Source organism: Rattus rattus, chromosome 14, assembly GCF_011064425.1.
Source record: "Rattus rattus isolate New Zealand chromosome 14, Rrattus_CSIRO_v1, whole genome shotgun sequence".
In the NCBI taxonomy this organism is placed as follows: Eukaryota; Metazoa; Chordata; class Mammalia; order Rodentia; family Muridae; genus Rattus; species Rattus rattus.
The window spans coordinates 38,052,194-38,079,245 of NC_046167.1; the positions used below are offsets into that span (position 1 = coordinate 38,052,194).

The 27,052-nt window shown below is 38.6% G+C and overlaps 1 gene segment (V, D, J or C); it reads left to right on the top strand.

Moving 5' to 3' along the window:
* The first annotated feature begins 549 nt into the window (after positions 1 to 549).
* On the top strand, positions 550 to 25,138 carry LOC116883497. The segment is given in 8 exon segments: positions 550 to 644; positions 749 to 1,049; positions 13,932 to 13,993; positions 16,500 to 16,829; positions 19,574 to 19,621; positions 21,309 to 21,362; positions 22,461 to 22,505; positions 24,594 to 25,138. Coding segments are annotated over 8 exon segments (1,026 nt in total).
* The last annotated feature ends 1,914 nt before the right edge of the window (positions 25,139 to 27,052 follow it).

Sequence of the window (27,052 nt, forward strand, 5' to 3'; positions counted from 1 at the left end):
CTTTCCAAAGACTACCATGCTTCGTACCTGTTAACAGTTTCAATTCAGTTGTTTCTTTGAAGTTCCTGTATTAGAAATGGAATGCAATTAGCCAAGTCGAAATCTACTTTGCATTTGGTAGAATAAAACACAAAATATATTTTTGCTTGTGCACAGAGTGTCAACCAAGGATAGCATCTGATGTTTTTCTTCTAGTGTGGAACATCACAGTCAGTCTTTGTATCTGGGTCTTGAATCAATAGCAAATCACACAGAAAAACAGACAGATTAAAGCAAACGTCTCTTCATAGTCTCCAAGTAACATAAATACGGTGGAGTCAAGGACTGACTGGGCCACTCTCTCTACTCTGTACCCAAATGAAGACTTTAAAAGGTGTCTCTCTAGATCTTTAATCCACAGATACATCAGATCTGCAGCTGTGAGGCAGGAAACCCCAGAACTGCTCAGAACTGGAGCAGACCAAGACCAACCCTAGGGGATCCACATCTCCGGATCTGCATTTTTCTGAGACAATAGGACAGCCCCACCTCCTGCTGGTAACCTGAAATTCCAGCTTGCAGAGCACTTCTTGCCTCTGCGTGAAGCGGCTCGCCCACTGGGATGCTGCTCCTGAGATGGTTCACCTTCTCCTGCCTCTGGGTTTGTAAGTAGACATTTCTGTGTGCAGGAGGCAGTGAGAGCATCCTCCTTTCCATTTCTTCAAATACTGCTTGATTTGCTCATGAGGACTTTTCTCTTTGCTTGCAGTTGGGCTTGGGCAGTTGAAGCAAACGAAAATGTCGGTCACCAGAGCGACAGATGAGAGTGCCCAAATACCCTGTGTAGTTTCTGTTCCAGACTTCAGCACCACAGCTATTCATTGGTACCGGCAGAAAACAAATCAAAAGATTGAGTATCTAATATTTGTCAGTACAAGCTACAATCAACGCCCCTTAGAAGGGAAGAGCAAGAAAATTGAAGCAAGAAAAGATTCTCAAACTTCTACTTCAACCTTGACATTAAATTACTTGAAGAAAGAAGATGAAGCCACCTACTACTGTGCGCTCTGGGCATACACAACATTAGAGCTTCTAGACCAGCCTGTATAAGAACCATTTGCCATCTGTGCCACCCACATCCTTCTTGGCAAGCAAAGCCACTTGATGCTCAGCCAAGGGCCACAAGAGCTTTCCTTACCCACAGTACTTGAAGCTTCTGGGACACATCCTGGGTTCTGTTTACCCAGTGCAGTCCTAAATCCTGTGGATTACAGACTAAAGACAGGATAGACCCCACACTAACTCAGTTAGGGTATCTGAGAGTTATTCAAATACAGGACTGAGAGCTCCAAGTATGAACTGGTCTTTTGTTAACTCTGCACAGAGGTTTGCAGTGACTGAATGGCTTAGAATTAAATCAGAAGAGGGCTAAATGGAGGAGAGACACAAATCCGACAGTGATATTTTCTGCTACAGTTTCCCAGTACCTTCACAAGCACTGGGGATCTTCAGAGATTACAAAATCTGTCTTTAGTTACAACTTACAGTTGATAATGAAGAAACTAGTGACTATAGCACCTGTAACTAAATAATCAGCTCAATTGGGGGATATTAGAGACCAATGGACAGTTTTTGAGAGGTGGGTCAATGTAACAAAACTTGGTCTATATTCTGGTCTCATGGCTTGTACTTCAGTGATCTGCAAAGAAAATCGTGAGTTCAGAGCAAGAGCATCAGGAGATGCAAAGGGCCACAGAACAAATTAAAAAACAAAACGAAAATCATGCTGTAGTTGCTAGACTGCCTAGGAAGATGGGGTTGGGGATGAGTTGAATAAGAAAGAGGGGGCTAGTTAGTGTGCCTACAATGTGTTATATGGGTATATGAAACAATAAGTTAACAAAAAGAGGAAGAAATCTCCCAGCACCTCACAAAACCCAAATATAAGAAATAATCTTTGACAATTACGATTATTCTAAGTTTAGTAGTGGAATGATTGAGTACATCCAAAAATAATGTGTCAAAATGCTATAAAGTTAAAAAAAATACAGATTCCTGTCCCAAATCCTTAGAATCTACTTTCTGTGGCATGAAGTTCCCAGGGAGAGCTGTCTTCTAGAACATCCACGATGGTGAAGAAATGAAGTGTTGTAGTCCTGATACCAAATCATCCTGAACTAGCTTTAAGCCCTTAATCATTTTTAATTGTTCTTATTTGTATTTGATGAGCATCTTTATGTCTAACGGGTAAACCTTTTGGAATATGCTAACAGCCTACGAGCTGGCCCTGCACCACAGGCGAAGCGTTCTGTGAGATACTGTCTGGTGCCTTTGGTAGAGATTTCCCCACTTTGCTATAATCCATCCACTTGATATTTTCACCAAAGCATTTGAAAAGTACCTTGATTCATGATTTACTCTTGTTTCATCACTACAAAACCTTCATTAAACTGTTTCTAGGTTGGAACATAGCATTTGTGATAAACTCAATGCATGATCCTGAAAAATGGTCACTTATTGTCCCCTCTGAAATTCAATTCTCCTTTTGTCCATTAAAGTGAGAGCCATGTTTTGCAATGATACCTGTAATTAAGGTGGAAAAATTCTGATTTCAGAAAGTATACTTAGATAGATGTTGTGCTAATCTCCTTTGGAAGAATGAAGCAGGGAGAGGAAGACGTTGAGAGTAGCCTGGGCAACACTACTGCAGAGGAGAAGAGAGAGGGAGAGGCAGATAGAGACTGACTGACAGGTGGAGAGAGACAGAGAGACAGACACACAGAGACAAAGACAGGCCAGGAGAAGGCAAATAAGAAAAAAGGAGTTTTTTATATTACTAATATTAGTATAATTAATAGAGGTGATGTATAACATGGGATTATCAATAGTTTGGGTAAATTTTATTTCCATGTCTTTGCCCTTGAATTCGCCTCATTTTTCTATGTCTTAATTATAGATTTGCTCTTTCACATGTCCCAAAGGACTCAAATGTTGCATCCCTGTGCTTCTTTTTCTTTTTTTTTAGATTTATTTTATTTTTTTATGTATGTGAATACAATGCGGCTCTATTCACACACCCCAGAAGATGGCATCAAATCCCATTACAGATGGTTGTGAGCCACCATGTGGTTGCTGGGAATTGAACTCAGGACCTCTGGAAGAGCAGAGAGTGATCTTAACGCCTGAGCCGTCTCTCCAGCACATGCCTGTGTTTTGTTTTGTTTTGTTTTTCATCTTTATTAACTTGAATATTTTTTATTTATATTTCGATTGTTATTCCCCTTGCCAGTTTCCAGGCCAACATTCCCCTAACCCCTCCCCCTACCCTTCTCTATGGGTGTTCCCCTACCCACCCTCCCCCCATTACCACCCTCCCCCCAACAATCACCTTCACTGGGGGTTCAGTCTTGGCAGGACCAAGGGCTTCCCCTTCCACTGTTGCCCTCACTAGGCTATTCATTGCTACCTATGCAGTTGGAGCCCAGGGTCAGTCCATGTAGAGTCTTTGGGTAGTGGCTTAGTCCCTGGAAGCTCTGGTTGGTTGGCATTGTTGTTCATATGGGGTCTCAAGCCCCTTCAAGCTCTTTCAGTCCTTTCTAAGATTCCTTCAACGGGGGTCCCGTTCTCAGTTCAGTGGTTTAATGATGGCATTTGCCTATGTATTTGCTGTATTCTGGCTGTGTCTCTCAGGAGAGATCTACATCCGGTTCCTGTCAGCCTGCACTTCATTGCTTCATCCATCTTCTCTAGTTCGGTGGCTGTATATGTATGGGCCACATGTGGGGCAGGCCCTGAATGGGTGTTCTTTCTGCCTCTGTTTTAAACTTTGTCTTCCTATTCCCTGCCAAGGGTATTCTTGTTCCCCTTTTAAAGAAGGAGTGAAGCATGCACATTTTGGTCATCCTTCTTGAGTTTCATCTGTTCTGTGCATATAGGGAAATTCAAGCATTTGGGGTTATAGCCACTTATCAATGAGTGCATACCATGTGTGTTTTTCTGTGATTGGGTTACCTCCTCAGGATGATATTTTCCAGTTCCATCCATTTGCCTATGAATTTCATAAAGTCATTGTTTTTGATAGCTGAGTAATATTCCATTGTGTAGATGTACCACATTTTCTGTATCCATTCCTCTGTTGAAGGGCATCTGGGTTCTTTCCAGCTTCTGGCTATTATAAATAAGGCTGTTATGAACATGGTGGAGCATGGTGTCTTTTTTATATGTTCAAGCACCTTTTAGGTATATGTCCAAGAGACGTATATCTGGGTCTTCAGGTAGTTCAATGTCCAATTTTCTGAGGAATCTCCAGACTGATTTCCAGAATGGTTCTACCAGTCTGCAATCCCACCAACAATGGAGGAGTATTCCTATTTTTTCACATCCTTGCCAGCATCTGCTGCCACCTGAGTTTTTGATCTTAGCCATTCTCACTGGTGTTAGGTAAAATCTCAGGGTTGTTTTGATTTGCATTTCCCTAGTGACTAAACATGTTGAACATTTCTTTAGGTGTTTCTCAGCCATTCGGCATTCCTCAGCTGTGAATTATTTGTTTAGCTCTGAACCCATTTTTTAATAGGGTTATTTGTCTCTGTGCAGTCTAACTTCTTGAGTTCTTTGTATACTTTGGATATAAGCCCTCTATCAGTACTTGTAGGATTGGTAAAGATCTTTTCCCAATCTGTTGGTTTTCGTTTTGTCCTAACAACAGTGTCCTTTGCCTTACAGAAGCTTTGCAGTTTTATGAGATCCAATTTGTCGATTCTTGATCTTAGAACATAAGCCATTGGTGTTTTGTTCAGGAAATTTTCTCCAGTGCCCATGTGTTCCAGATGCTTCCCTAGTTTTTCTTCTATTAGTTTGAGTGTGTCTAATTTGATGTGGAGGGCCTGGATGCACTTGGACTTAAGCTTTGTACAGGGTGATAAGCATGGATAAATCTTCATTCTTCTACATGTTGACCTCCAGTTGAACCTGTACCATTTGCTGAAAATGCTATCTTTTTTCCATTGGATGGTTTTGGCTCCTTTGTCAAAAATTAAGTGACCATAGGTGTGTGGGTTCATTTCTGGGTCTTCAATTCTATTCCACTGGTCTATCTGTCTGTCTCTGTACCAATACCATGCAGTTTTTATCATATTGCTCAGTAATACTGCTTGAGTTCAGGGATAGTGATTCCCCCGCAAGTCCTTTTATTGTTGAGGATAGTTTTAGATATCCTGGGTTTTTGTTATTCCAGATGAATTTGCAAATTGTTCTGTCTAACTCTCTGAAGAACTGGATTGGTACTTTGAGGGGATTGCATTGAGTCTGTAGATCGCTTTTGGTAGAATGGCCATTTTTACTATGTTAATCCTGCCAATCCATGAGTAAGGGAGATCTTTCCATCTTCTGAGATCTTCTTCAATTTCTTTCTTCAGAGGCTTGAAGTTCTTATCATACAGATCTTTCACTCACTTGGTTAAAGTCACATCGAGGTATTTTATATTATTTTGGACTACTATGAAGGGTGTCATTTCCCTAATTTCTTTTTCGGCTTGATTCTCTTTTGTGTAGAGGAAGGCTACTGATTTATTTGAGTTAATTTTATACCCAGCCACTTTGCTGAAGGTGTTTATCAGGTTTATTAGTTCTCTGGTGGAACTTTTAGGATCACTTAAATATACTATCATATCATCTGAAAATAGTGATATTTTGACTTCTTCTTTTCCAAACTGTATCCCTTTGATCTCCTTTCATTGTCTGATTGCTCTGGCTAGAACTTCAAGAACTATATTGAATAAGTAGGGAGAAAGTGGGCAGCCTTGTCTAGTCCCTGATTTTCGTGGGATTGCTTCAAGTCTCTCTCCATTTAGTTTAATGTTAGCCACTGGTTTGCTGTATATGGCTTTTACTATGTTTAGGTATGGGCCTTGAATTCCTATTCTTTCCAGGACTTTTATCATGAACAGCTGTTGAATTTTGTCAAATGCTTTCTCAGCATCTAATGAAATGATCATGTGGTTTTTATATTCAGTTTTTTTTATATAATGAATTACTTGGTGGTTTTCCATATATTAAACCATCCCTGCATGCCTGGGATGAAGCCTACTTGATCATGGTGGATGATTGTTTTGATGTGCTCTTGGATTCAGTTTGCCAGAATTTTATTGAGTATTTTTACATAGATATTCATAATGGAAATTGGTCTGAAGTTCTCTTTCTTTTTTGGGTCTGCGTGTGGTTTAGGTATAAGAGTAATTGTGGCTTCATAGAAGGAATTTGGTAGCACCCCATCTGTTTCAATTTTGTGGAATAGTTTGGATAGTATTGATGTGAGGTCTTCTATGAAGGTCTGATAGAATTCTGCACTGACCGCATCTGGACCTGTGCTCTTTTTGATTGGGAGAACTTTAATGACTGCTTCTATTTCTTTAGGCGTTATGGGGTTGTTTAAATGTTTTAACTGTTCCTGGTTTAACTTTGGTACCTGGTATGTGTCTAGGACATTGTCCATTTCCTGTAGATTTTCAAGTTTTGTTGAATATAGGCTTTTGTAGTAGGATCTGATGATTTTTTTAATTTCTTCTGATTCTGTAGTTATGTCTCCCTTTTCATTTCTGAGTTTGTTAATTTGGACACACCCTCTGTTTCCTCTGTTTAGTGTGGCTAAGGGTTTATCTATCTTGTTGATTTTCTCAAAGAACCAACTTTTGGTTCTGTTGATTCTTTGTATAGTCCTTTTTGTTTCGACTGGGTTGATTTCAGCTCTGAGTTTGATTATTTCCTGCCTTCTACTCCTCCTGGGTGTATTTGCTTCTTTTTGTTCTAGAGCTTTTAGATGTGCTGTCAAGCTGCTGATATATGCTCTCTCCTGTTTCTTTCTGCAGGCACTCAGAGCTATGAGTTTTCCTCGTAGCACGGCTTTCATTGTGTCCCATAAATTCGGGTATGTTGTACCTTCATTTTCATTAAATTCTAAGAAGTCTTTAATTTCTTTCTTTATTTCTTCCTTGACCAGGTTATCATTGAGTAGAACATTGTTCAACTTCCATGTATATTGGGCGTTCTTCCCTTATTGTTTTTGAAGACCAGCTTTAGCCCGTGGTGGTCTGATAGGACACATGGGATTATTTCTATCTTTCTGTATCTGTTGAGGCCTGTTTTATGACCAATTATATGGTCAGTTTTGGAGAAAGTACCATGAGGTGGTGAGAAGAAGGTATATCCTTTTGTTTTAGGATACAATGTTCTATAAATATCTGTTAAGTCCATCTGGTTCATGACTACTCTTAGTCTGTCCATGTCTCTGTTTAATTTCTGTTTCCATGATCTGTCCATTGATGTGAGTGGGGTGTTGAAGTCTCTTACTATTATTGTGTGAGGTGCAATGTGTGCTTTGAGCTTTACTAAGGTTTCTTTTATGTATGTAGGTGTCCTTGTATTTGGAGCATAGATATTTAGGATTGAGAGTTCATCTTGGTGGATTTTTCCTTTGATGAATATGAAGTGTCCTTCCTTATCTTTTCTGATGACTTTTAGTTGAAAATTGATTTTATTCGATATTAGAATGGCTACTCTAGCTTGCTTCTTCAGACCATTTGCTTGGAAAGTTGTTTACCAGCCTTTCACTTTGAGGTAGTGTCTGTCTTTGTTTCTGAAGTGTGTTTCCTGTAGGCAGCAGAATGCAGGGTCCTCATTGCATATCCAGTTTGTTAATCTATGTCTTTTTTTGGGAAGTTGAGTCCATTGATGTTGAGCTATATTAAGAAATAGTGATTGTTGCTTCCTGTTATATTCATATTTGTATGTGAGATTATTTTTCTGTGCTTTTCTTCTCTTTGTTTTGTTGCCAAGATGATTAGTTTCTTGCTTTTTCTAGGGTGTAGCTTGCCTCCTTATGTTGGGCTTTGACATTTATTATCCTTTGTAGGGCTGAATTTGTAGAAAGATATTGTGTAAATTTGGTTTTGTCAGGGAATATCTTGGTTTTTCCATCTATGTTAATTGACAGTTTTGCTGGATACAGTAACCTGGGATGGCAATTGTGTTCTCTTGGGGTCTGTATGACATCTGTCCAGGATCTTCTGGATTTCATAGTCTCTGGTTAGAAGTCTGGTGTAATTCTGATAGGTCTGCCTTTATGTGTTACTTGACCTTTTTCCCTTACTGCTTTTAATATTCTTTCTTTATTTTGTGCGTTTGGTGTTTTGACTATTAAGTGACGGGAGGAGTTTCTTTTCTGGTTCAATCTATTTGGAGTTCTGTAGGCTTCTTATATGTTTATGGGAATCTCTTTCTTTAGGTTAGGGAAGTTTTCTTCTATGGTTTTGTTGAAGATATTTACTGGTCCTTTGAGCTGGGAGTCTTCACTCTCTTCTATACCCTATCCTTAGGTTTGATCTTCTTATTGAGTCCTGGATTTCCTGTATGTTTTGGACCAGTAGCTTTTTCCATTTTACATAATCTTTGACAGTTGTGTCGATGATTTTAATGGAATCTTCTGCTCCTCAGATTCTCTCTTCTGTCTCTTGTATTCTGTTGGTGATGCTTGTAACTACGGCTCCTTGTCTCTTCCTTTGGTTTTCTATATCCAGGCTTGTCTCCCTTTGTGCTTTCTTTATTGCTTCTATTTCCATTTTTAATTCCTTCACCTGTTTGATTGTGTTTTCCTTGAATTCTTTCAGGTATTTTTGTGATTCCTCACTATTGGCTTCTACTTGTTTATTTATGTTTTCCTGTGTTTCTCCCTGTGTTTCTCCTGTGTTCTTTGTGTGTTTCTTGAAGTCCTCCATCTTGCTTTTCTGTTGTGTTTGGATATTCAGTGTTTGCTTTGGTGGGAGAATTGGGCTCCCATGATGCCATGTATTCTTGGTTTCTGTTGCTTGTGTTCCTGCGCTTGCCTCTCGCCATCAGGTTGTCCTGGTGTTACCTTGTTCTGCTTTTCTAGGTGGCTAGACCGTCCTCTAGGCCTGTGTGTCAGGAGTGCTGTAAACCTGTTTTCCTGTTTTCTTTCAGCCAGTTATGGGAACAGAGTGTTCTGCTTTTAGGCGTGTAGTGTTTTTTGTCTACTGGTCTTCAGTTGTTCCTGTGGGCCTGTGTCCTGAGTCCACCAGGCAGGTCGCTTGGAGCACAAAAGTTGGTCTTACCTGTGGTCCTGCAGCTGAAGTGGCTCCTGGGTGGCTGCTTTTTAGCTCTCTGTGAGGGCGGCAAGCAGGAGGGTCTGCGCCACCTTTTCCCAGGGCCCCCGTTTACCAGGGTCCCAGATGGTGTTAGGTGTTTTCCTCTGGAGTCAGAAATGTGGGCAGAAGGTAATCTTTTCTGGCTTCCCAGGCGTGTCTGCCCCTCTGAAAGTTTAGCTCTAACTCCCACAGGATTCGGGTGCAGGGGTCTGTTGATGGGGTCCCTTCAGATCTGGGTGGTGTCTGGACCGCAGGGGACCTGCCACTTGGGTGCCCCTATCTTCCCATTTCCAGAGGCCCTGTACAGTTTCCTCTTGGGCCAGGGATGTGGGCAGGGGCGGACAGTATTGGTGGTCTCTCCCGCGCTGCAGTCTCAGGAGTCCCCACCTGTCTGGGTGGTAAGCTCTCTCTCCCAAGGGGTTTGGGAGCAAGGAACTCCATCCCTGTGCTTCTTAAGATTTATTATGCTCTTTGACTGATTGAGTCAACTGCTCTAGCTTATCTTCAATCACTGGTATCTTATTGTCACCATAACTATTCTACTGATGAAGACTTTCCACCTTGCCTTTTATTTGACTTACTAAGCTTTCACTTCTAGTATTGCTTTAGCCTAACTTTTCTTCCACATCTTTCACTTGGTTCAATTCTATTTTCATATTCTGAATTGTCTTTGATATTTTGTTTGCTTGTTCTCTCTGAGCATTCACCCAGACATTTTATTCTTAGCCTCTTTGCATCCATCTGGTAATGAGTTCATGTTCTCTTAGAAAATATTTATCTTTTCCCAGAAAATATCTATAACTTAAAAATTATTTTCTGAAGTTTTGTTTAAATTGCTCTCACTGGGGATTACACGTTTAGTAATTTAGGAGGAAACATAGTCTGGGCTTTTTATGTAGCTCATGTTTCAAAATTGGTCTTGGCACACATGGAGGCAATTTTCTGGTTTGGTCTTTGGTATGAGTTTCTGGCTACTTTTACTGAATGGATGTTTTGATCTCTTTCTGTTGTTCCCTAGGCTTAGATAGTTTTGTATCAGATAGATGACGCTTGAAGTTCTGGCCTAGAGGCACTCCATACTCATCTATGAATGAGAAAGCTGGCCTGACACCAGCACAGTTGGGAGCTGTATTACCTTTGACATCACCAGTTGGTGTCTTGCTTGAGCCGGCATAGAGGGAATGGGGAGCTGCAGTGTCAGGCAGGGTATAGTGAGGTTGTAAATAGCAGCTGTTGGTGGTATGGTCTCCAACCTGACAAATAGGCAGGTATTCTGGAGGGTCCTGTACATGATACTAGACTTTGTGATGCCAAGAGTTATCTAAGATGTGTGCAACTTAATTTTTTTATCATTCCATATTTCTCAGTACTAACTAAATGAATCTTTGTTACATATCCATTCCCTGAAATTGTCTGTTTGGCTTTAGTTAAATTTCATATCTTTGATTTCATTTTCCTAATTTGCAATGGAGAATATGATATTAACTTTCTTAAACTATTGAAAGGTATCACCAAATAATCCAGATAAAGTTTTTGTAACACCTGTACTCATCCATCATTAAATAACTAATATTATTGAATAACTGTTAAGACTTGGTCTGGGTTTTTAGCGCATATTAGTGGATGAAATCATTTAGACAACTGAATATGCGGGGCTGACTAAAATAAGCAGGCCTGTTTTTAATGCCTGTTAAAATGGTACAAGGAACATAAAGGATCTTTACGTTGACCATTTGATGGCAACACTCAACAGCCAAAGAAAGTCTAAAGCAGGTTTCTTTGTCTGGATTATTAAAAGTCTAAAGTTGGGGTTGATGTAAATTCTCCCTGTCTCTAATAGCCTACCTCCAAGTATTCCAGGTGAAATGTAGCATGAGCAACAATGTTTGTAAAGTTTTGTTCAAAAGAAATTTCAAATGTAGACCTCAGGGACTATGTATCTTCTATCTATCTATCTATCTATCTATCTATCTATCTATCTATCTATCTATCTCTTAACTATCATTTAGCTGTCTATTCAGTATATATATAATCTATATACTTATACATTTATCTGCCATCTATCATCTCCTAGTTACTTGTCATCATTCTTTTATCAGTCATCTATCATCCATAATCTATATACCTATCATCTATTATCTAGCATTTTTCTATAGATTTTATTATCTAACATCTATTTCAGTACTTTCTCAATCACCTCCATCATCTCCCTTTTCTTCTTTCTCTCCATCCCTACTTCTTTCCTTTCATCTTTCTCTTTCTTATTCTCTCTAGCGCTATCACTTCTCAAACTATGTGCACAATAACTTCACTTTTTAAACAAGTAAGCAGCTTCTTTATATTAATAAATTCAAGTAGAAAATGTGGAAAATCAGGTTTTTACTTAAAATTTGATTAGTAAAACAACTTTTGTAGCACACCTTGATGAATAACAGATTCCTCTTTTGCTACTCAACATACTTTACTGAAAATGAATAATTATGAAGAGATAAAAACAGGTGTTCATTTACAATAGTGTGTAATAGTGTATAGCTATATGATTATTATAATACTTGGAATCAAGCTTCAGACTCTGGGGAAACTCTGCATCTATGAAGGGTTTTTACTATTCATAAGGCTCTGCAATTTTCTTCTATGACTGGAATTCTCATCATATTCTATACGGTGTATAATAATGAAACTCTTCCTGTGTGATTATTATAATCAAATACTGCTTGAAACCTGTTAGATAATATAGAAAACATAAAAAACCCATCTCTCACTTGGACACAGATAAGAATGAAGGTACCTTTAGCCTGTTAGTCAACAATGGTATCACATCAGATGAAGCCACATACTATTGTGCCTCCTGGGATCTTACAGTTCTCAGCATCTCAAGGTACCTGTTAGAAAACCTTCCTATCCCTGCTCCTTGGCTTCCCTCACAGTCCTAAGATCACCAAGAGCCTTCAGTACTCTTATTCATGGGTTCACAGCTATCAGGACTGGGCATAACACTGTGACTTAGGTTTCATTTATCTCAGAGTTGTCACTGCAAATAAGGAAGCTAAAGCCCAGAATGGGTCTGAAACTGGTGACCTACAAAGGTGACTGCACTTGTCTTTGTGGCTTTTTCTGTCTCTCCTATGATGATTGCCAAGCCAAGCTTCTTTTAGAAAACGTTTTGATTAGCTTTAGTTCTCACCGTGGCATAACCTGGAAAGAGAGTGTGAATGGGGAATTGTCATTAGATTGTGATGGCACCTGTGAAATCAAAATGACACCAGTCTGTGAAAGTATCTGCCTTTCACCTCTCACACAGGTCAATAGATATAGTATATATTTTTAGGAAAATACCATATATATATACATCATATATAGAGATACAGATATATGTAGATAGATAGATTTAGATATAGATATAAAGATAAAGATATAGATATAGATATAGATAAAGATATAGATATAGATATAGGAAGCAAATAGCCTACTAGCTTTCTTATAGAAATCCCAACTAGTTAGCAACAGAAGTCGGTAAACACCATCAACGTTTCTGGAAAAGAACTGATGTGAACTCAATGTATAAACTATTCTTTTGTCTCAAAATGCCACTTGGGAGCTGGAGAGGTAACTTAGTACAAGTGCTTTCTGTTATTACAGGGGTCACGGGTTTGGTTCCCATTACCCACATGAAGGCTTATAACTGCCCTTAACTCCAGTTCCAGGGGATTCATGCCTTCTCTGGCTTCTGTGGGCACTGTATATATGTTCTATACATACACATATGCAGGCAAAATATTCACAGAAATAAAACTAAAATTTTAACATTTACATGTAAAACTGTATTTGGGATATAGTTTTCTTCTATAGTTTTGTCCCCTCATCTGTCTCGGTGGCTCTGAATGGGCCATTGATAGTCAGTTGTTCTGATCACCAACAGTCCTTCATCCCCTGGAACAGAGTTCATGTGTGCTCAGGAAATGCATGCCTGGACTCTTGAGTCTTGGACATGGTAGTGAGTCGGGTCTGGTAGGACTTTCAGCTGGGCTCTAGAACATTTCTGGACATTCCTCTCCTCCTATTGGGGTGAGCAACCTGAGTTTACCAAACTGCCTTCAGGGGGCATTTTTTTCTTTTTTTCAGATTTTCCAAATACCAGATTTTAGTTACTACTTTCTACTGTAAATAAGGAATGCATGATTCCATGGGAGATAGAATTGTATAATTTTTTTTTCTTATATGTGAGGAAAAGGAAGCTGTCATTGAAGCCATTTCCTAGTAGGCACCACGCTGATAGAGAATCCTGATGTTAAGAGCTCGTTTCTTCACTAGCCATGCAGGGTTTGGCTCACCATCTTTAAATTTTGGTTGGTACATTTCCATTGCCATTGCTAAACAGTTTTCTCCCTCAAGAAACCACAAATTATTGAAGAAGTGGCCTTGGCATTTCTGAGAACAGAGGCACTTTGGTGAATTATCATACCAGTTTCATCAAAATTAAACCTCTGAGAATCACACACAAAAAAGGAGAGACTTAATTCTGAGAATACATTTCCTGGTAAGTTAGAAAAGTAGCTGGTTTGTGGCGTGGCCCAGCCCTCTTTACCTTTTACTATTCCCACTGTCTGTTGACACTTTCCAGTCATCACTACCTTAGAGAAGAGAAGAATTTGTGAAGGAAACTTACAAACTATTGGATGATACAAAACGTCCCTAAGGAATCCAGGTCATCTTTCTAAGATAAGAGTTCCTAACTGGCTTATCGCACTGAAGCTCAAGAGAGGCTCACGTATTTGTAGAAGCTCTGAACAATGTGTCAGGCACATCATGGGTCAAGATATTTGCCAAAGGAACAAAACTCGTAGTAATTCCCTCAGGTAAGGAAGCTTTGTGTTGTTATCTTAGAGTGAATAACTAATGAGTTTTTTTCTTGTTTTTAGAAAAGCAATAACAATTATGATCAGCCATATCTGACCACAACTTCACATTTATGAGTTAGAGAAATAACAACTGGATAGAGAAAGAAAGCTACATTGTAATCAATTTCTTCCTTCCTTGTCAGTTAGCGAACTGAAATCCGGCAATTTAAAATGCTCAGACAAGGTGGCAGTTAGAATTCTGGGAGAACTGTTTATGCTATTTAACAATATTGCATCAGGTTACCCTTTTGTAGAATATCTTTTAAGTGGGGCTACTCAAAGTGGAATTTTATAATTCTTCTCTGTATATTTGGAGAATTGCATTAGATCCTTTTCTTCAGAGACCTGCAATATCCCTATTCTTGATTATAATACATGCCTAAGTACAGTGAAAACTTCTTACAGAAAATTCTAAGGATGTCAACACATCTATCTCATATACATGACAGCTTCAGGTAGTGTGGGAACAGACAGAATTGATGGCTCTGAGACACTAGGATGCTGTCCGAATAAGGCTGGGTTTAGTGGGATGTGCATCTTCCAGATGGCATTTGAGTCCCAGGTCCATGGAAAGACCCTTCATGGCTCTGCATCTGCCTTTGACCATCTATGCTCTCAAGTAGCAAATAGCTTTTGCTCAGACTGGCAGAGGTAAAAAGGGTAGCTAAGACATAAACTTTGCACTGAAGAGCTTCCCGATGCTGTGATTAAGCCTCACAAGGTCTTGGACTGTGGCTACTAGAAAGTCAAGCGGCCCTGGGTTACTTGATTCCTTAATTTGTGTAATAGCTATAGCTTTTTAAAGCCCAAATCTAGGATGAGCCTTTCACATCTCAAACCGTATAAGATCTGAAACACTTGTGGGTGCAAGCATTTTGAATGAATGATACTTGAAATGTGGACCAGGAAAAATTAGAGAATGTGGCCACAAGTTATTAAAGAGAAAAAATAACACTGGAAAACATTTTGAAGGCTAGATATTAAGGGAGTGTGTGTATCTGCAGTCATTATGCTACATTACTATACACGTGTATTTCTGTATTGGTATCAAATTTGTTGGAAATATTGAAGAATCTAAAAGAAGATAAGCTGTACTAAATAGCACTCCTTAGCTTATAATTCACAGCTGCCTGTACTCTCATGAAGATAGAAATAACCACACGTTAGCATGTTCTGGTTCATAGTGCAGAATTAAATTCAATGCTCAGAACACTGTCAGGGAATCTTCAACAAAAGGAGATTTTCCAAACAAGGAATAGCTTATGAGATCATCACTAAGAATTAATATCCTGGGGTTGGGAATGTTGCTCAGTGGTAGAATTCTTGCCTATCATGCCAGAGGACCCACCCCAGAGGAAAACATGAATTTAGTTTGTAAAATAACTCAGTCATTTATTAGTTGTAGTTGGATCCTAGTAAGAATTCATGTTATAATCCACCTAGATACCAATCATTGCATTCATCTGAATCACAAAATGCCTATAATATTATTGAATATATATTTATTAAATGTTCAAATATATGAATACTGTAATTGGTTCATAAAAAGTGAAGAAATCTTTAAAAATGTAATTACATGCTAGGTTAAAAAGCTGATTTATACTTTGAAGGGAACAGATTTCTTCTTATAGTTATTAAGGTTCCTATCGATCATAGAAGAATTGTTAAGATATATAAATAAGCACAAACACTTATGGCCATTATTCTGTAGAATTTCCAATCATTTGTCTGGGTATATTTTAATTGTTTTTACACAATCAAGGTAGAGTAGGTACACAATACTGATTCTGGGTGTTTTTTTCTTGGTACTATGCTACAAAGATTCTACCCAACTGTTGTTCTTAAAATTAATATTCTCATTCACGGTTGGCCTGTACCTTAAAGATAATGACCTCCACCTTTAATGGGTCACTCTGTAGGATTAATATAAAGACATTGAGTATTTTTAGTAGAAGTTGTGGATTTGTTCTTGTTTTCTCCAAATTCAAAAGACTACAAGTCATTCAAAGAGAAGCTTTAGAACAATGCAGCTCCGAAACCAAGAGTGGATTAGATGTGGAAATGAGATGCTGTACACTAGGGAAATGAGATGCTGTACACTGGCAGTAGAGATCCATGGGCACGACCAAGGGCTCAACTCAATGGGCAAAATGTACTTGGAAGGAGATAGCCACTAAAATAGACAACCTACTTTGAGATTCAGCATAGTAGAAAGTGGGCTACTTGAATTTCAAATGCATGGGAGAATGACTTACTCCATCAGTCTAAGAGACAAAAACATTTACTAATTGTGTATCTGTAAAGTGGGAGCAAAAGTAAGTCTGTGCAACCTGTGGTAGGCAGAGGTCTACAGTGGGTGCTAGTCTTAATTGGTCTTCCAAGCTCTGTGCACAGTTTGTGTCAAATCCATTCAACATCCAAGACCCCCTAACAATTTTCTCTTTATATTTTACATTTTCTGCAGACAAACTCGTTGACTCAGACATTTCTCCCAAGCCTATTATTTTTCTTCCATCTGTTGCTGAAACGAATCTCGTTAAGGGTGGGACATATCTTTGTCTCCTTGAGAAATTCTTTCCTGACATTATAAAGGTATACTGGAAAGAAAAAGATAATGATATAATTCTGAAATCTCAAGAGGGAAACACCATAAGAACTAATGACAGATACATGATATTCAGCTGGCTGACAGTGACAGAAGATTCAATAGATAAAGAACACAGATGTATTGTCAAACACGAAAACAACAAAGGAGGAGTTGACCAAGAGATTCTGTTTCCTCCAATAGACAAAGGTATGTGTAAGTTAAGGTACATACAACTTTTCATATGTAAAGGGAATAGTCCTGTTGTTATAGTATGTATTTATAAAAATAAAGCGTGGATCTTTCTTCAATCTTATAACATCTTAAGCACAGAACCATGCTGTTCTGTCCCAGAGAATGCTACAGGTGGACAAAACTAGCAGAATATTTGCTTTCAATTTACTTAACCTTAGCGACACTATGCAAAACATGAATATCGTATCATATTTTTAATAATTACTGCCTGGATTAAATGAGTAAACATACCCTAGAGCATCTAGTAACTCAGTGCACACAATGCAGTTTCGTCTTGCTGCCTTTGCTTGATGCAGACATAAGAACAATAGAGCTCTTTCAGAAATGTTCTTCCTGTCAAACAAACAGAATTACCTACTTGGATTTTGACACACTAAATTTGGGTTACAGAAAGTTTTTAACTGACAAGATAGTGCTCACATAACATATTTACAGTCAACAACAAAAACAACAAAAATAGGTCAGTTTGGCCCCTGAAGATGTATGCTAGTCTTGAGATTTTCTGATTTTTGTTTTACATGGCATGTTACACACAATCATAATTTAAGTTTGGATGAGGCTAACATACATAGCACATCTCTGTTTCCCATGTTCAGCAGATTTCTTGCTATTGGTAAAGGCAGCCACTTGGGTTGGCATTTGCTACGTCTTTTGCATGCCAGACAGAGTGAGTGAGTGAGTGAGTGAGTGAGTGAGTGAGTGACTGACTGACTGACTGACTGACTGACTGACTGACTGACTGAGATGAGTGGGTGTAAAAAGTTTAGGATGAGTTAGTGTCCCCATGGCTGCAGAGGAGAGAGCCTGCACTCTGTTCCTCATCATTTAAAATCATGCATTTTTCAGATACCACTTCCTAGGCATTTTCACATAGCTCAGCAGAGGGCCGAGTGGGCAAAGACTGGTGGTGGGCATCTAGCTAGCTCACCGTGTGCATATGTTGTTATCCTATTTTGAAAGCATTTCTAAGGCCTTAGAGTGACAGAGAAAAGTAATTCGTTTATTTTCTCGCATGTGGTTAACAAGCCTGTTCAATCTAGTGGAGAAACATACAAATAGCAAAACCTGATGACATCTTTGCCATTTGTGCATCAGATGTCCTCAGTAAGTCCTTGTCCTCTGGGATACTTTGTTTTAACCTATGGTTGTCATGGAGAGAAAATGAATTAATAGTAATGAAAGAAGTTGTTTGCTGCAGCCTAGCAAATCATTACAAGATAGCCCCATATTCTTCTTCCAAGCTTAAAGAGACAGCAGCAAGATAAATATACAAAGCAGAAAGCTAACATATCCATTTTATTAGTTTGATTATGTTATAACCTTTCTAGTGGTCAGGAAAAAATGAAATAACAGTAAAACCCTTGGGGATGAAGCTGTACAGACAAGACATTTCACTTACTAAAATCTGCTTACAGTGAACTTTGACAAGCATCTGCCATGTGCATCTCCTGGCAGGAAAGAGATCAAGGGCATTTTCTCTAACAGGATTCACCGGAGTTTCAGATGCTGCCTCCAGGGTATGTTTTGTCTTGATAGTTGAAGCTTCAAAGACATACAGTGAGATAGAACTTAGTGATGTGCTTATAAAAGTACATGAAGCTGGTCTCTAAGACTGCAGTTACCTTTGGGTAAGAGTTTAGAAACATATAGATTATATTATTAGTAATTCTAGTCTTTGTACCTCAATTGGTACATGGTGATAGTGATTTTTGTTTTTTCAGGTAATAAAGTCACTCAAAGGAAAAAAAAAGTAGACTTTTAGAGCCATCAGGGAGACCTTGAAGATAGAAACCAAACATGATCATATTTATATTTTATATTCATTAAGACACCCATACGTGTGTGTGTGTGTGTGTGTGTGTGTGTGTGTGTGTACTCAAGTGCATTTCCCTGCACACCGAACCTCTTCTTCAATAAAATCGAATAGTGGAAAGAAATGCTTACCTATGAGAACACATGTAGCAAAAAGAAAAAAAAAAGCTCAAATAACATATGTATGCTTTTCCAACATCATTTAAAATAATTAAACACCATATTATTTTTACTTTTAAAAACTCATAATTCTATCTATCTTATCTCAAGTTTTATACAGAAAACTAAAAATATAACTTGGATTATCTGCATATCCCCATAAATAACTGCCCAGGGACTTTAATGTTATAACTAGAATTTATATCTAAGCAGGTTTCTTTCTTTTCCTTCTTTTTTTAGATAGAATCTTACTTTGTAACCTCTCTGGATAGACCAGGCTTGCTTCTCATACTGTGACAGGAAAGTTAAGTGCCTGCAGGCCCATAGATCCACTGATACGCTGTTTACTTCTCCATTGAGCACGTATTAGTACATCTTCTCTTTGGTTGCAGACAGTGTTCTAGGACCTAGTACACAGGAAATAAGGCTGACAGGGAAGTGTTGGGAATTACATTGAGTTACGATAAACGTGTAATCATTGTGACCTTCAACAGGTTCACATGTAGAATCATCATATATGAATGTCATCAACTAAATTACATACAATGCAGCAAATGTTTCTGGGATTGCGAGCCTCACAGTTTAATGGCTGTCCTTTTTTCCACACTAAATTTTTATGCACATGTGTACAAATATGTATATTCATGTTTCTACATACATATCTACAAATACGGTAAAATAGTAGCCATAGATAGCTGATTAGTAGTGTTTGCTTTTCTTTCCTTTAGCTGCCAACATCATTACTCCCACAAAATCTGCTTTGAAGACTGAGAGCGGTAAGTTTCAGATTGTCTTGTCCTCCTTCTAGTCATTTTACTTTAAAGCAATCAATAATTTCCTTGGCATCATAGTAACAAAAGAGAGTCCTATGAGATGCTCTGAATGACTGTTGCTGAGATGTCTATCTGCTTCTCCTTTCTTCACATATTTCAATCATGAAATTTCTCCTTTGCTGTTCTCTCTGGCTAACATTGTCTTTCTTTCTTCCTTATGGTGTGTAGGATTTTAAGATCCTTCAACAGTGCTGGTTTACTGGCTGGCCACAAAGTGTTTCATTTTGTGCTTAAAAGGTCTCCATTGATTTTCAGATACTATTTCCTAGATCCCACTGCATACATTATCAGCATATTTTTGAGTTTTGAAGAGGGTCTGTGCTGGGAGCTCTGAAAGCCTGATGTGTGCCTCTGTGACTTGGTATTTTTCTTCTGCAGCCTTTCATGGATTCTTTCTATTGTAGTTTTCCTATCTTGGCTTTAACGGACCATGCAGAAGTCCTTTTCTGATTGTATTTGGAATTTTAAATACCTCTTGTCCTTGGATGTCGATATCTTTCCCAGGTTTGAGAATGTTCTATCAGTGTTTCAGTGAATACATGTTGAGACCTATAGCTAGTTTTTCCTGGTTTAACTTAGCTATTCTTCTTACCCCATAGTTTCTCAGATTTAATCTCTTGATCATTTATCAGAATTCATGAATTTGTGGTCATGCTTATTTTTCATTATTGATGTCTAAGTATAATATATTCTCAAACAAGTATCCTATTCCAAATATTTTTATTTTGATTGAAAAATATCAATTCACTACATGTTTGATGAAATTTACAAAAGTATTTCCCCTCATATCCTATCTATTAAATTCACTTTCATATCACACACACACACACACACACACACACACACATTTTCAAATCTTTTAAACATTGACCCTCTCATTCACTGTTATGAGTTACATGAGCTCTTTAAAATTTATTTCTTAATTTGTAGTTAGGATATCTAGAATTCAACCCCCTTTAGTATTACAGGAGAATTAAACATGACGATGCCCAAGATGCATTTATCCAGTCCCGGAGCAGTAGTGGTCACAGGACAGACAGCAGCTCTTACGAATACTCATGAGCATGTCCACAAGCACCTGACCTTCAGAAACCAAGCATCTGCATGGGAAATTTGGAGAAATTAGCTGTGGCTGCCTTCCTCTGCTTAGCTAGAAATTGGCCTAAATCAGATTCCCTCAAGGACATATGATTTTTTTTGTTGTTGTTGACTCTAAGTTTAGACACATTCATTGTAGGTAGAACATAAGATATTGGAAATCTGAAATCAGCCCATTTGAAATTCCTTCCATTGACCATATCTTTTGTGCAACATTCTGGCAATTTTGTGCATGGAATTTTGGATAGAGAAAAAAAAAAGCAGGCAGTCTGGAATATAGTATTTCAGGTGTGATTAAAAAATGTATACTTCAAAATATGTACTTTGGTATCTTTGTGTGTTAAACTATACAATAACCATTACCTACAAAATCTCAAAGTAACGTCAATTATTTTTGGAATTTTTAGCCTCATACTTTTTTAATATGACTTCTCTGGTGTCTGTGACAATACTTAATATATATTAATTCACACACACACACAGAGTCAAATAATAAACATGAATAGCTAACTGGTACCTTAATTTCTTTTAGCTTTCACAACTATTAATGTCAATCCCAGAGAGAATGTTTTCAGACATGAAAATGGTAAGTTTGAATATATGCTTGCCTTTACCTCTTGAAAAAGTGTTTTTCTTCTATCACCTCATCTTCTGAACCTTCTTGGATTAACGCTAAAAAGACAAATGAAAACAATCGCTAACTGCAGTAGAAGAGTGTGAGTTGCATTTTAAATCAATCTTTTCTTCCATGTCACTATAGATCAAAAACAATTTCTATCTGAAACTTTACAAAATAGACTTTTTTCCACTATCACAAAGATTTGCACTGAAATGCTCAGCCCTGGTAGTTAAAAACCAAAAAAGTAATTTCCTAAGAAATATTAAGATGCACCAAGTAAGTGCTGTAACGCTTGTATTCCTAGCTCTTGGGGATAGAGGAAGAAGAATGAAAAATTCAAGACAAGCCTGTGATAGATGACAGTGTCTTTGTTAAATGTTTTCACGTGTTCATGGGATTGAGGGGGGGGGGTCTGAGAGAGAGTATGTGTTCAAATTCATGTGTGTATATATGCATATATATACACACATGAATGCATGATAGAGGAAAACCTTTGGTGTCATCCTCTGAAATACTAAACACCTTCTTTAAGACAAGTCTTTCATTAAGCTAGACTGCCCGGCCATCTAGACTAAGGGAGCCTGTCTTTCTCTGATTATACAGCACAATGATTACCAGAAGGCACCCAGGCCTAGCATTTTTATGTGTATTCTGGAGATCAAACTTAGATTCTTATATTTTCAAAACAAGCACTTTTACCAATGGATTTATTTCCCAACCAATGACCTTGACTTTAAAAAAAATCATGTAAGTTTTTTTTTACTATCTCATTTAAGCCTTTTCTTTTCTCAAACATGGAATTATTCAGAATTTAACTTATTTAAGTGCTAGTGTGGAATTAAATACAATGAATGTGAATTGTTTAATACATTGCCTGGTATAGCAATTATCAGCTTACAAGTATGAACTTTCATTATCAATTGTCTGAGAATCTCTCCCTCTACCTCTCTCTCTCTCTCTCTCTCTCTCTCTCTCTCTCTCTCTCTCTCACACACACACACACACACACACACACACACACAATGCCCATGGTAACTCACTAGAACATGTTCTCCTTTCTCCTAGTTAACAATGCTACTGTTCAGGAAGCTTGCTTGAAAGGAAGGAAGGGTAAGTTGTCCTTTCATCTCTTTACCATTATCTTATCACAGAGAACACGATCTCAATCATGTTAAATTTGAACTCTGCTTGAAAGAAAAGCCATAATGGCTGGAACTGCAATTTAGACCGAGTGATACTGTAATTTAACCCATCATTTCCTACTCATCAACAATTTGTCTTCGTACAATACAATTTTGATTAGGGGCTATAGATTTTTTACTTTTTTTTAAAATCCCATTTCCTAATACCTACAGAGTCCACTTTAGGCAAAAGGCCCTTGAGCTGGGTTCTGTATGTATGTCTCATGTATCTCTCATACGCACACTGTAATAGTTTCCTCCATTGTTCAAATGGAGCTAGTGAGCTAATATTAAGTCCTCTGTACATGAACACATTCAGATCTGGGGTGCAACTCAGATCATCAAATGGCAACTTGATCTCTCACTCAGTTTTGCATTTCCCTCTAAGTCACAGAATAAGGTGCTGTCTTCTGTGCAATGTTATATGCATGGGGAAGAACATGGGCTTCAAACCATATCAGACTAGTGGTCCAGTCCTTCTAATGATTCACCACTCACATATGCATGAGTGACTTCCATTCTGTAAGCAAAGGCTGCTTCACCTGGTCATGGAGAATGATTGCCCTAAGTCTACACTGACAGATGAGCACCATGGTGTCAGATGCCCAGCATGCTTATCAGATTTAGTGAGCAGACTGAGTGCTAGTTTCTAGTCCTTTCTCCTAATATATACACTAAAATGAGACTCATATATTTATTCTAGGGCTAACTGCTCTTCCATTTCCTCAGGGCCATGATCTCAGAATATGAGGTGCCACACGAGGAATGGACCTGACCAAGGACAGAGTTAACACATTTCATTACTTGAGATCTCTTATCTTAAGGCCAGAAAGAACCATGGCCTTGACTCTTTAAGTAGTTACTGTGGCTCTCCAATTCAATCATTGCTTTAATTGACAACAGCATGCATTTCTTATAAAATTCCAATTACCCGTTAGTTATACACTAGTGAGAGCCTTGAGAGAGATGGTGACTGTCTTGGGAAACCTGGATTGACAGGTCACCTCAGGCTTTTCTGCAGTGCCCTATTCTATAATTGCCTGTGCATCCCACTGTGCTACAATGGGCTTCCTTAGTCAGTGTCTGCTGAAGGAGCACTGCAGGCTTCATCTACAGCGCTTCAGATGTTCTACACTGCATTTGTGCTCATATTTTTATGCCTGGGAGGAGAGTTATACCTGGAGGTATATAAAGAATTAGGTAACATTTCTTCCAAGTCACTTCTGTAAACAAAGACTTAGGCTGTAGGTTACTCAATACGTATTAGGCAAACTATTTTTTTCTGTGCTCTCTGATTGCAAGTAGAAATGAAAATTCTTCCTCCACCAAAATCTATTACTTTATTAAAAAGGTGAAAGTTTCATGGCTAAGATATCAGAATATTATTTAAAATTTGCTTTGTACATGATGCATATTATCCGTTATTATTTTGATATACCAGCAGTGAAAATTTCGAAACTTATCCCCACTTAACCTTCAAATGGGTCCGTCTATTCCGAGTGCATCTTCTTTTGCCAGTAGTAGGAAGGCTATAAACGAACTTCTCAAGGGTTGTTTTTAATCTGACTTCTTTTTTTTTGTTTGTTTTTATTTATTTATTTATTTATTTTTATTAACTTGAGTATTTCTTATATACATTTCGAGTGTTATTCCCTTTCCCAGTTTCCGGGCAAACATCGCCCTCCCCCCTCCCCTTCCTTATGGGTGTTCCCCTTCCCACCCTCCCCCCATTGCCGCCCTCCCCCCAACAGTCTAGTTCACTGGGGGTTCAGTCTTAGCAGGACCCAGGGCTTCCCCTTCACTGGTGCTCTTACTAGGATATTCATTGCTACCTATGAGGTCAGAGTTCAAGGTCAGTCCATGTATAATCTGACTTCTAAGAGGAGTCTTTTTGCCCGTTCTGCTAAGAGTGGTAGGTGTTGGGTTGTCCCTCAATGCAGGTCACCAGAAAAAACAGTTGATGACGTGTGCTGTTTTGTCAAAAGAGCCGATGAATCTAACTCCAGGATTCTTTTAGATATGCTGCAGCTTCAGGTCACCACCACCTCTGCCTTCTACGTTTACCTCATCCTGTTCTTCAAGAGTGTGGTCCACTTGGCCTTCGTTGTGTTCTGTCTGTTCAGAAGAGTACCTATGCCTTGTGATGGCCAACGTTCCTAGTGGATGATGAAACAGGAAGGTCATGCTATCTTCATCCCTCCTACATCTCAATATCTGCTGAGGGTCTAGCTTGGCTTGCTTGCTGGCTTTGACGTCCACAAGGACACATATGTGTGGTTTTGTATCATTACTATAATTCTCACAGCAGAGAAATCAACTTTACTCTCTAACAAATAGTAGCTTCCAAGCACCCAACCATCCTGACCCATCCTCTCTCAGTCCCTTTAGAGGCCCTAGCAACACAGGCCCAATTTATATAAACTGCAGTTCCTAGTCACCCCACTTCATGCCCTAGAACCAGATAATGCCCCCAAAGCCTTTACTTCATATGCTCTAAATAACTTTATTAGGATTTGAATTTTGTGTTTTGTTTTATAAAATATAATAAAAAATCCAGCCTAATTTTAATGTGATGTGTGTTTTTATTTGTGACAGTAATTGAAGGTTCAAAGAAATATAACAAACTGAACTAGGACATGTTATGTCTGTTGGTAATCTAATCTTAAATCCTAAATCTCAGATGATGGTTGGGAAGATATTCTGAAACAGTGGGTCCTAGGAGCTGCAGCCAAGTGCAAAAGCCAAGGGGACTGCTCTCTCAGGGGAAACTAGGTCATTTGGTTTAAGTCATTCCCATGGAAACAGAATGTGTGCTGTGTGATCAACTCTGTGCCTGTTTCACAGTATCATGCTTCCCAGTCCTCACATAGTTCCCAGGAGAGATATCCAAACCCCAGAGAGGAAAGCAAATGGGAGATATGAAAACATGAATTGTAGACCTGAGTACCTAGGTTTCGACTCTGGATTCAGAATTTAGAATCTGTGTGAGATCAAATACCGAACCATAGTTTCCTCCTGTAAAAGAAAGTTAGAGTGATGTGTTCTCTGGGGGTGTGCATATTACATGAGTTAATAAAGTTCTGTGCCGGCCAGTCCTTGAGAGCCTGGGGCTATGTTCCAGATTTTACCTTAGAAATACTGGATACCACACGCAGACCTCACATAAAGGCACAGGCTTAGCTTCTACGAAGGCACCAGGCAAATTGCAATTCTCTAAGAGTGCACTGATGTGGGTACAATTCTATCCTATAGAGCATTTAAATTCACTTTCCATTAACAGTACAGTTTAAAAGGAGGTTGATCTCAATTCAGTGCATTTGTTTTATAGACATAGATAATTTATGAATTATGTGCCTTCCTCTAAGTTACTCTCAATTGAGAAAAATAAAACAAATGGCTTGAATCATCCCCAAGAATTTCCTGAAGGGCTTAAATGTCTGTCTTCCTTACACATACACGTACATGTACACGTACACATACACATTGTTCATCGATTCTCAGTCCTTCGTTGGGAAAGGCTCTGCTTTACTCTGGAGTCACAGTAGTCTTCCCCTCTGCCATCAGTAGAAGCTCTGCCTTTACCCGTGAGTACCTACCATGCCCCTGCTCTTTCTGGGAGAGCATTAATGAAGTGGGCTATGGGCTGCAGGTAGCACAGGGACTATTAATGCTCTCAGGATGCGAACAGCATTCTGACACCTACACCTACCTCTTCCACACTCAGTGGGCTCTGAAGTCCTTAAACTTGCCACATGAAAGACGCAGGTGAAGCCAAGCACATTTCTGAGGAGGAAGACAGTTGTGCATCCTTCTTCATCTAGGGCTTGTTCACCAAAATTGATACATATAGGAAATCCATGTGCTTTGATGGTAGGATTCTAGACCAGAAATCATACCTCAAAGACATTTTAAGAGTCTAAGAGAGTTGTTCTCTTAGTCTTTCCCTCCCACGTGATCTATCAACATGTATATTTAATTACAAAATCCTGTGATTGATAATTCTGTAAAATTTTCTAATCATTGTAAATATCTTTTCCTTAAACATTTTTCAATATTTGAAAGCATTCATTTTTTTCTCTCACTGTGTGACATACACATTATATTATATGTTAAGATTTAGTCTCATGATGAAATTTAACTATATTGTGGAGAACATATTCCAGTTTCTATGCACATGCCAATTCAATTGCAGAACGCCTAATGAAGAACATGAATCATAGAATGTGGAGCCTTATTTTATATCTCATTTGTACCCAGTGAGACAAGGCTAAGTGACATTCTATAGGTTGGGAAACCGAGGTTAAGATGAGTAAGAAGCCTTCCCACAACACTGCAGCTAAGAACTTGAGCAAGGATTTGAACCCAGGCTGCCTGGATTCAGCAGCCTAGCTCTTGCCTTCTAAATCATTTGGCTATGGAGTAGAAAAAGATATTCTTCAGAATATCTTCAGAAAATCTTCCTCACTAGGCTAAGAA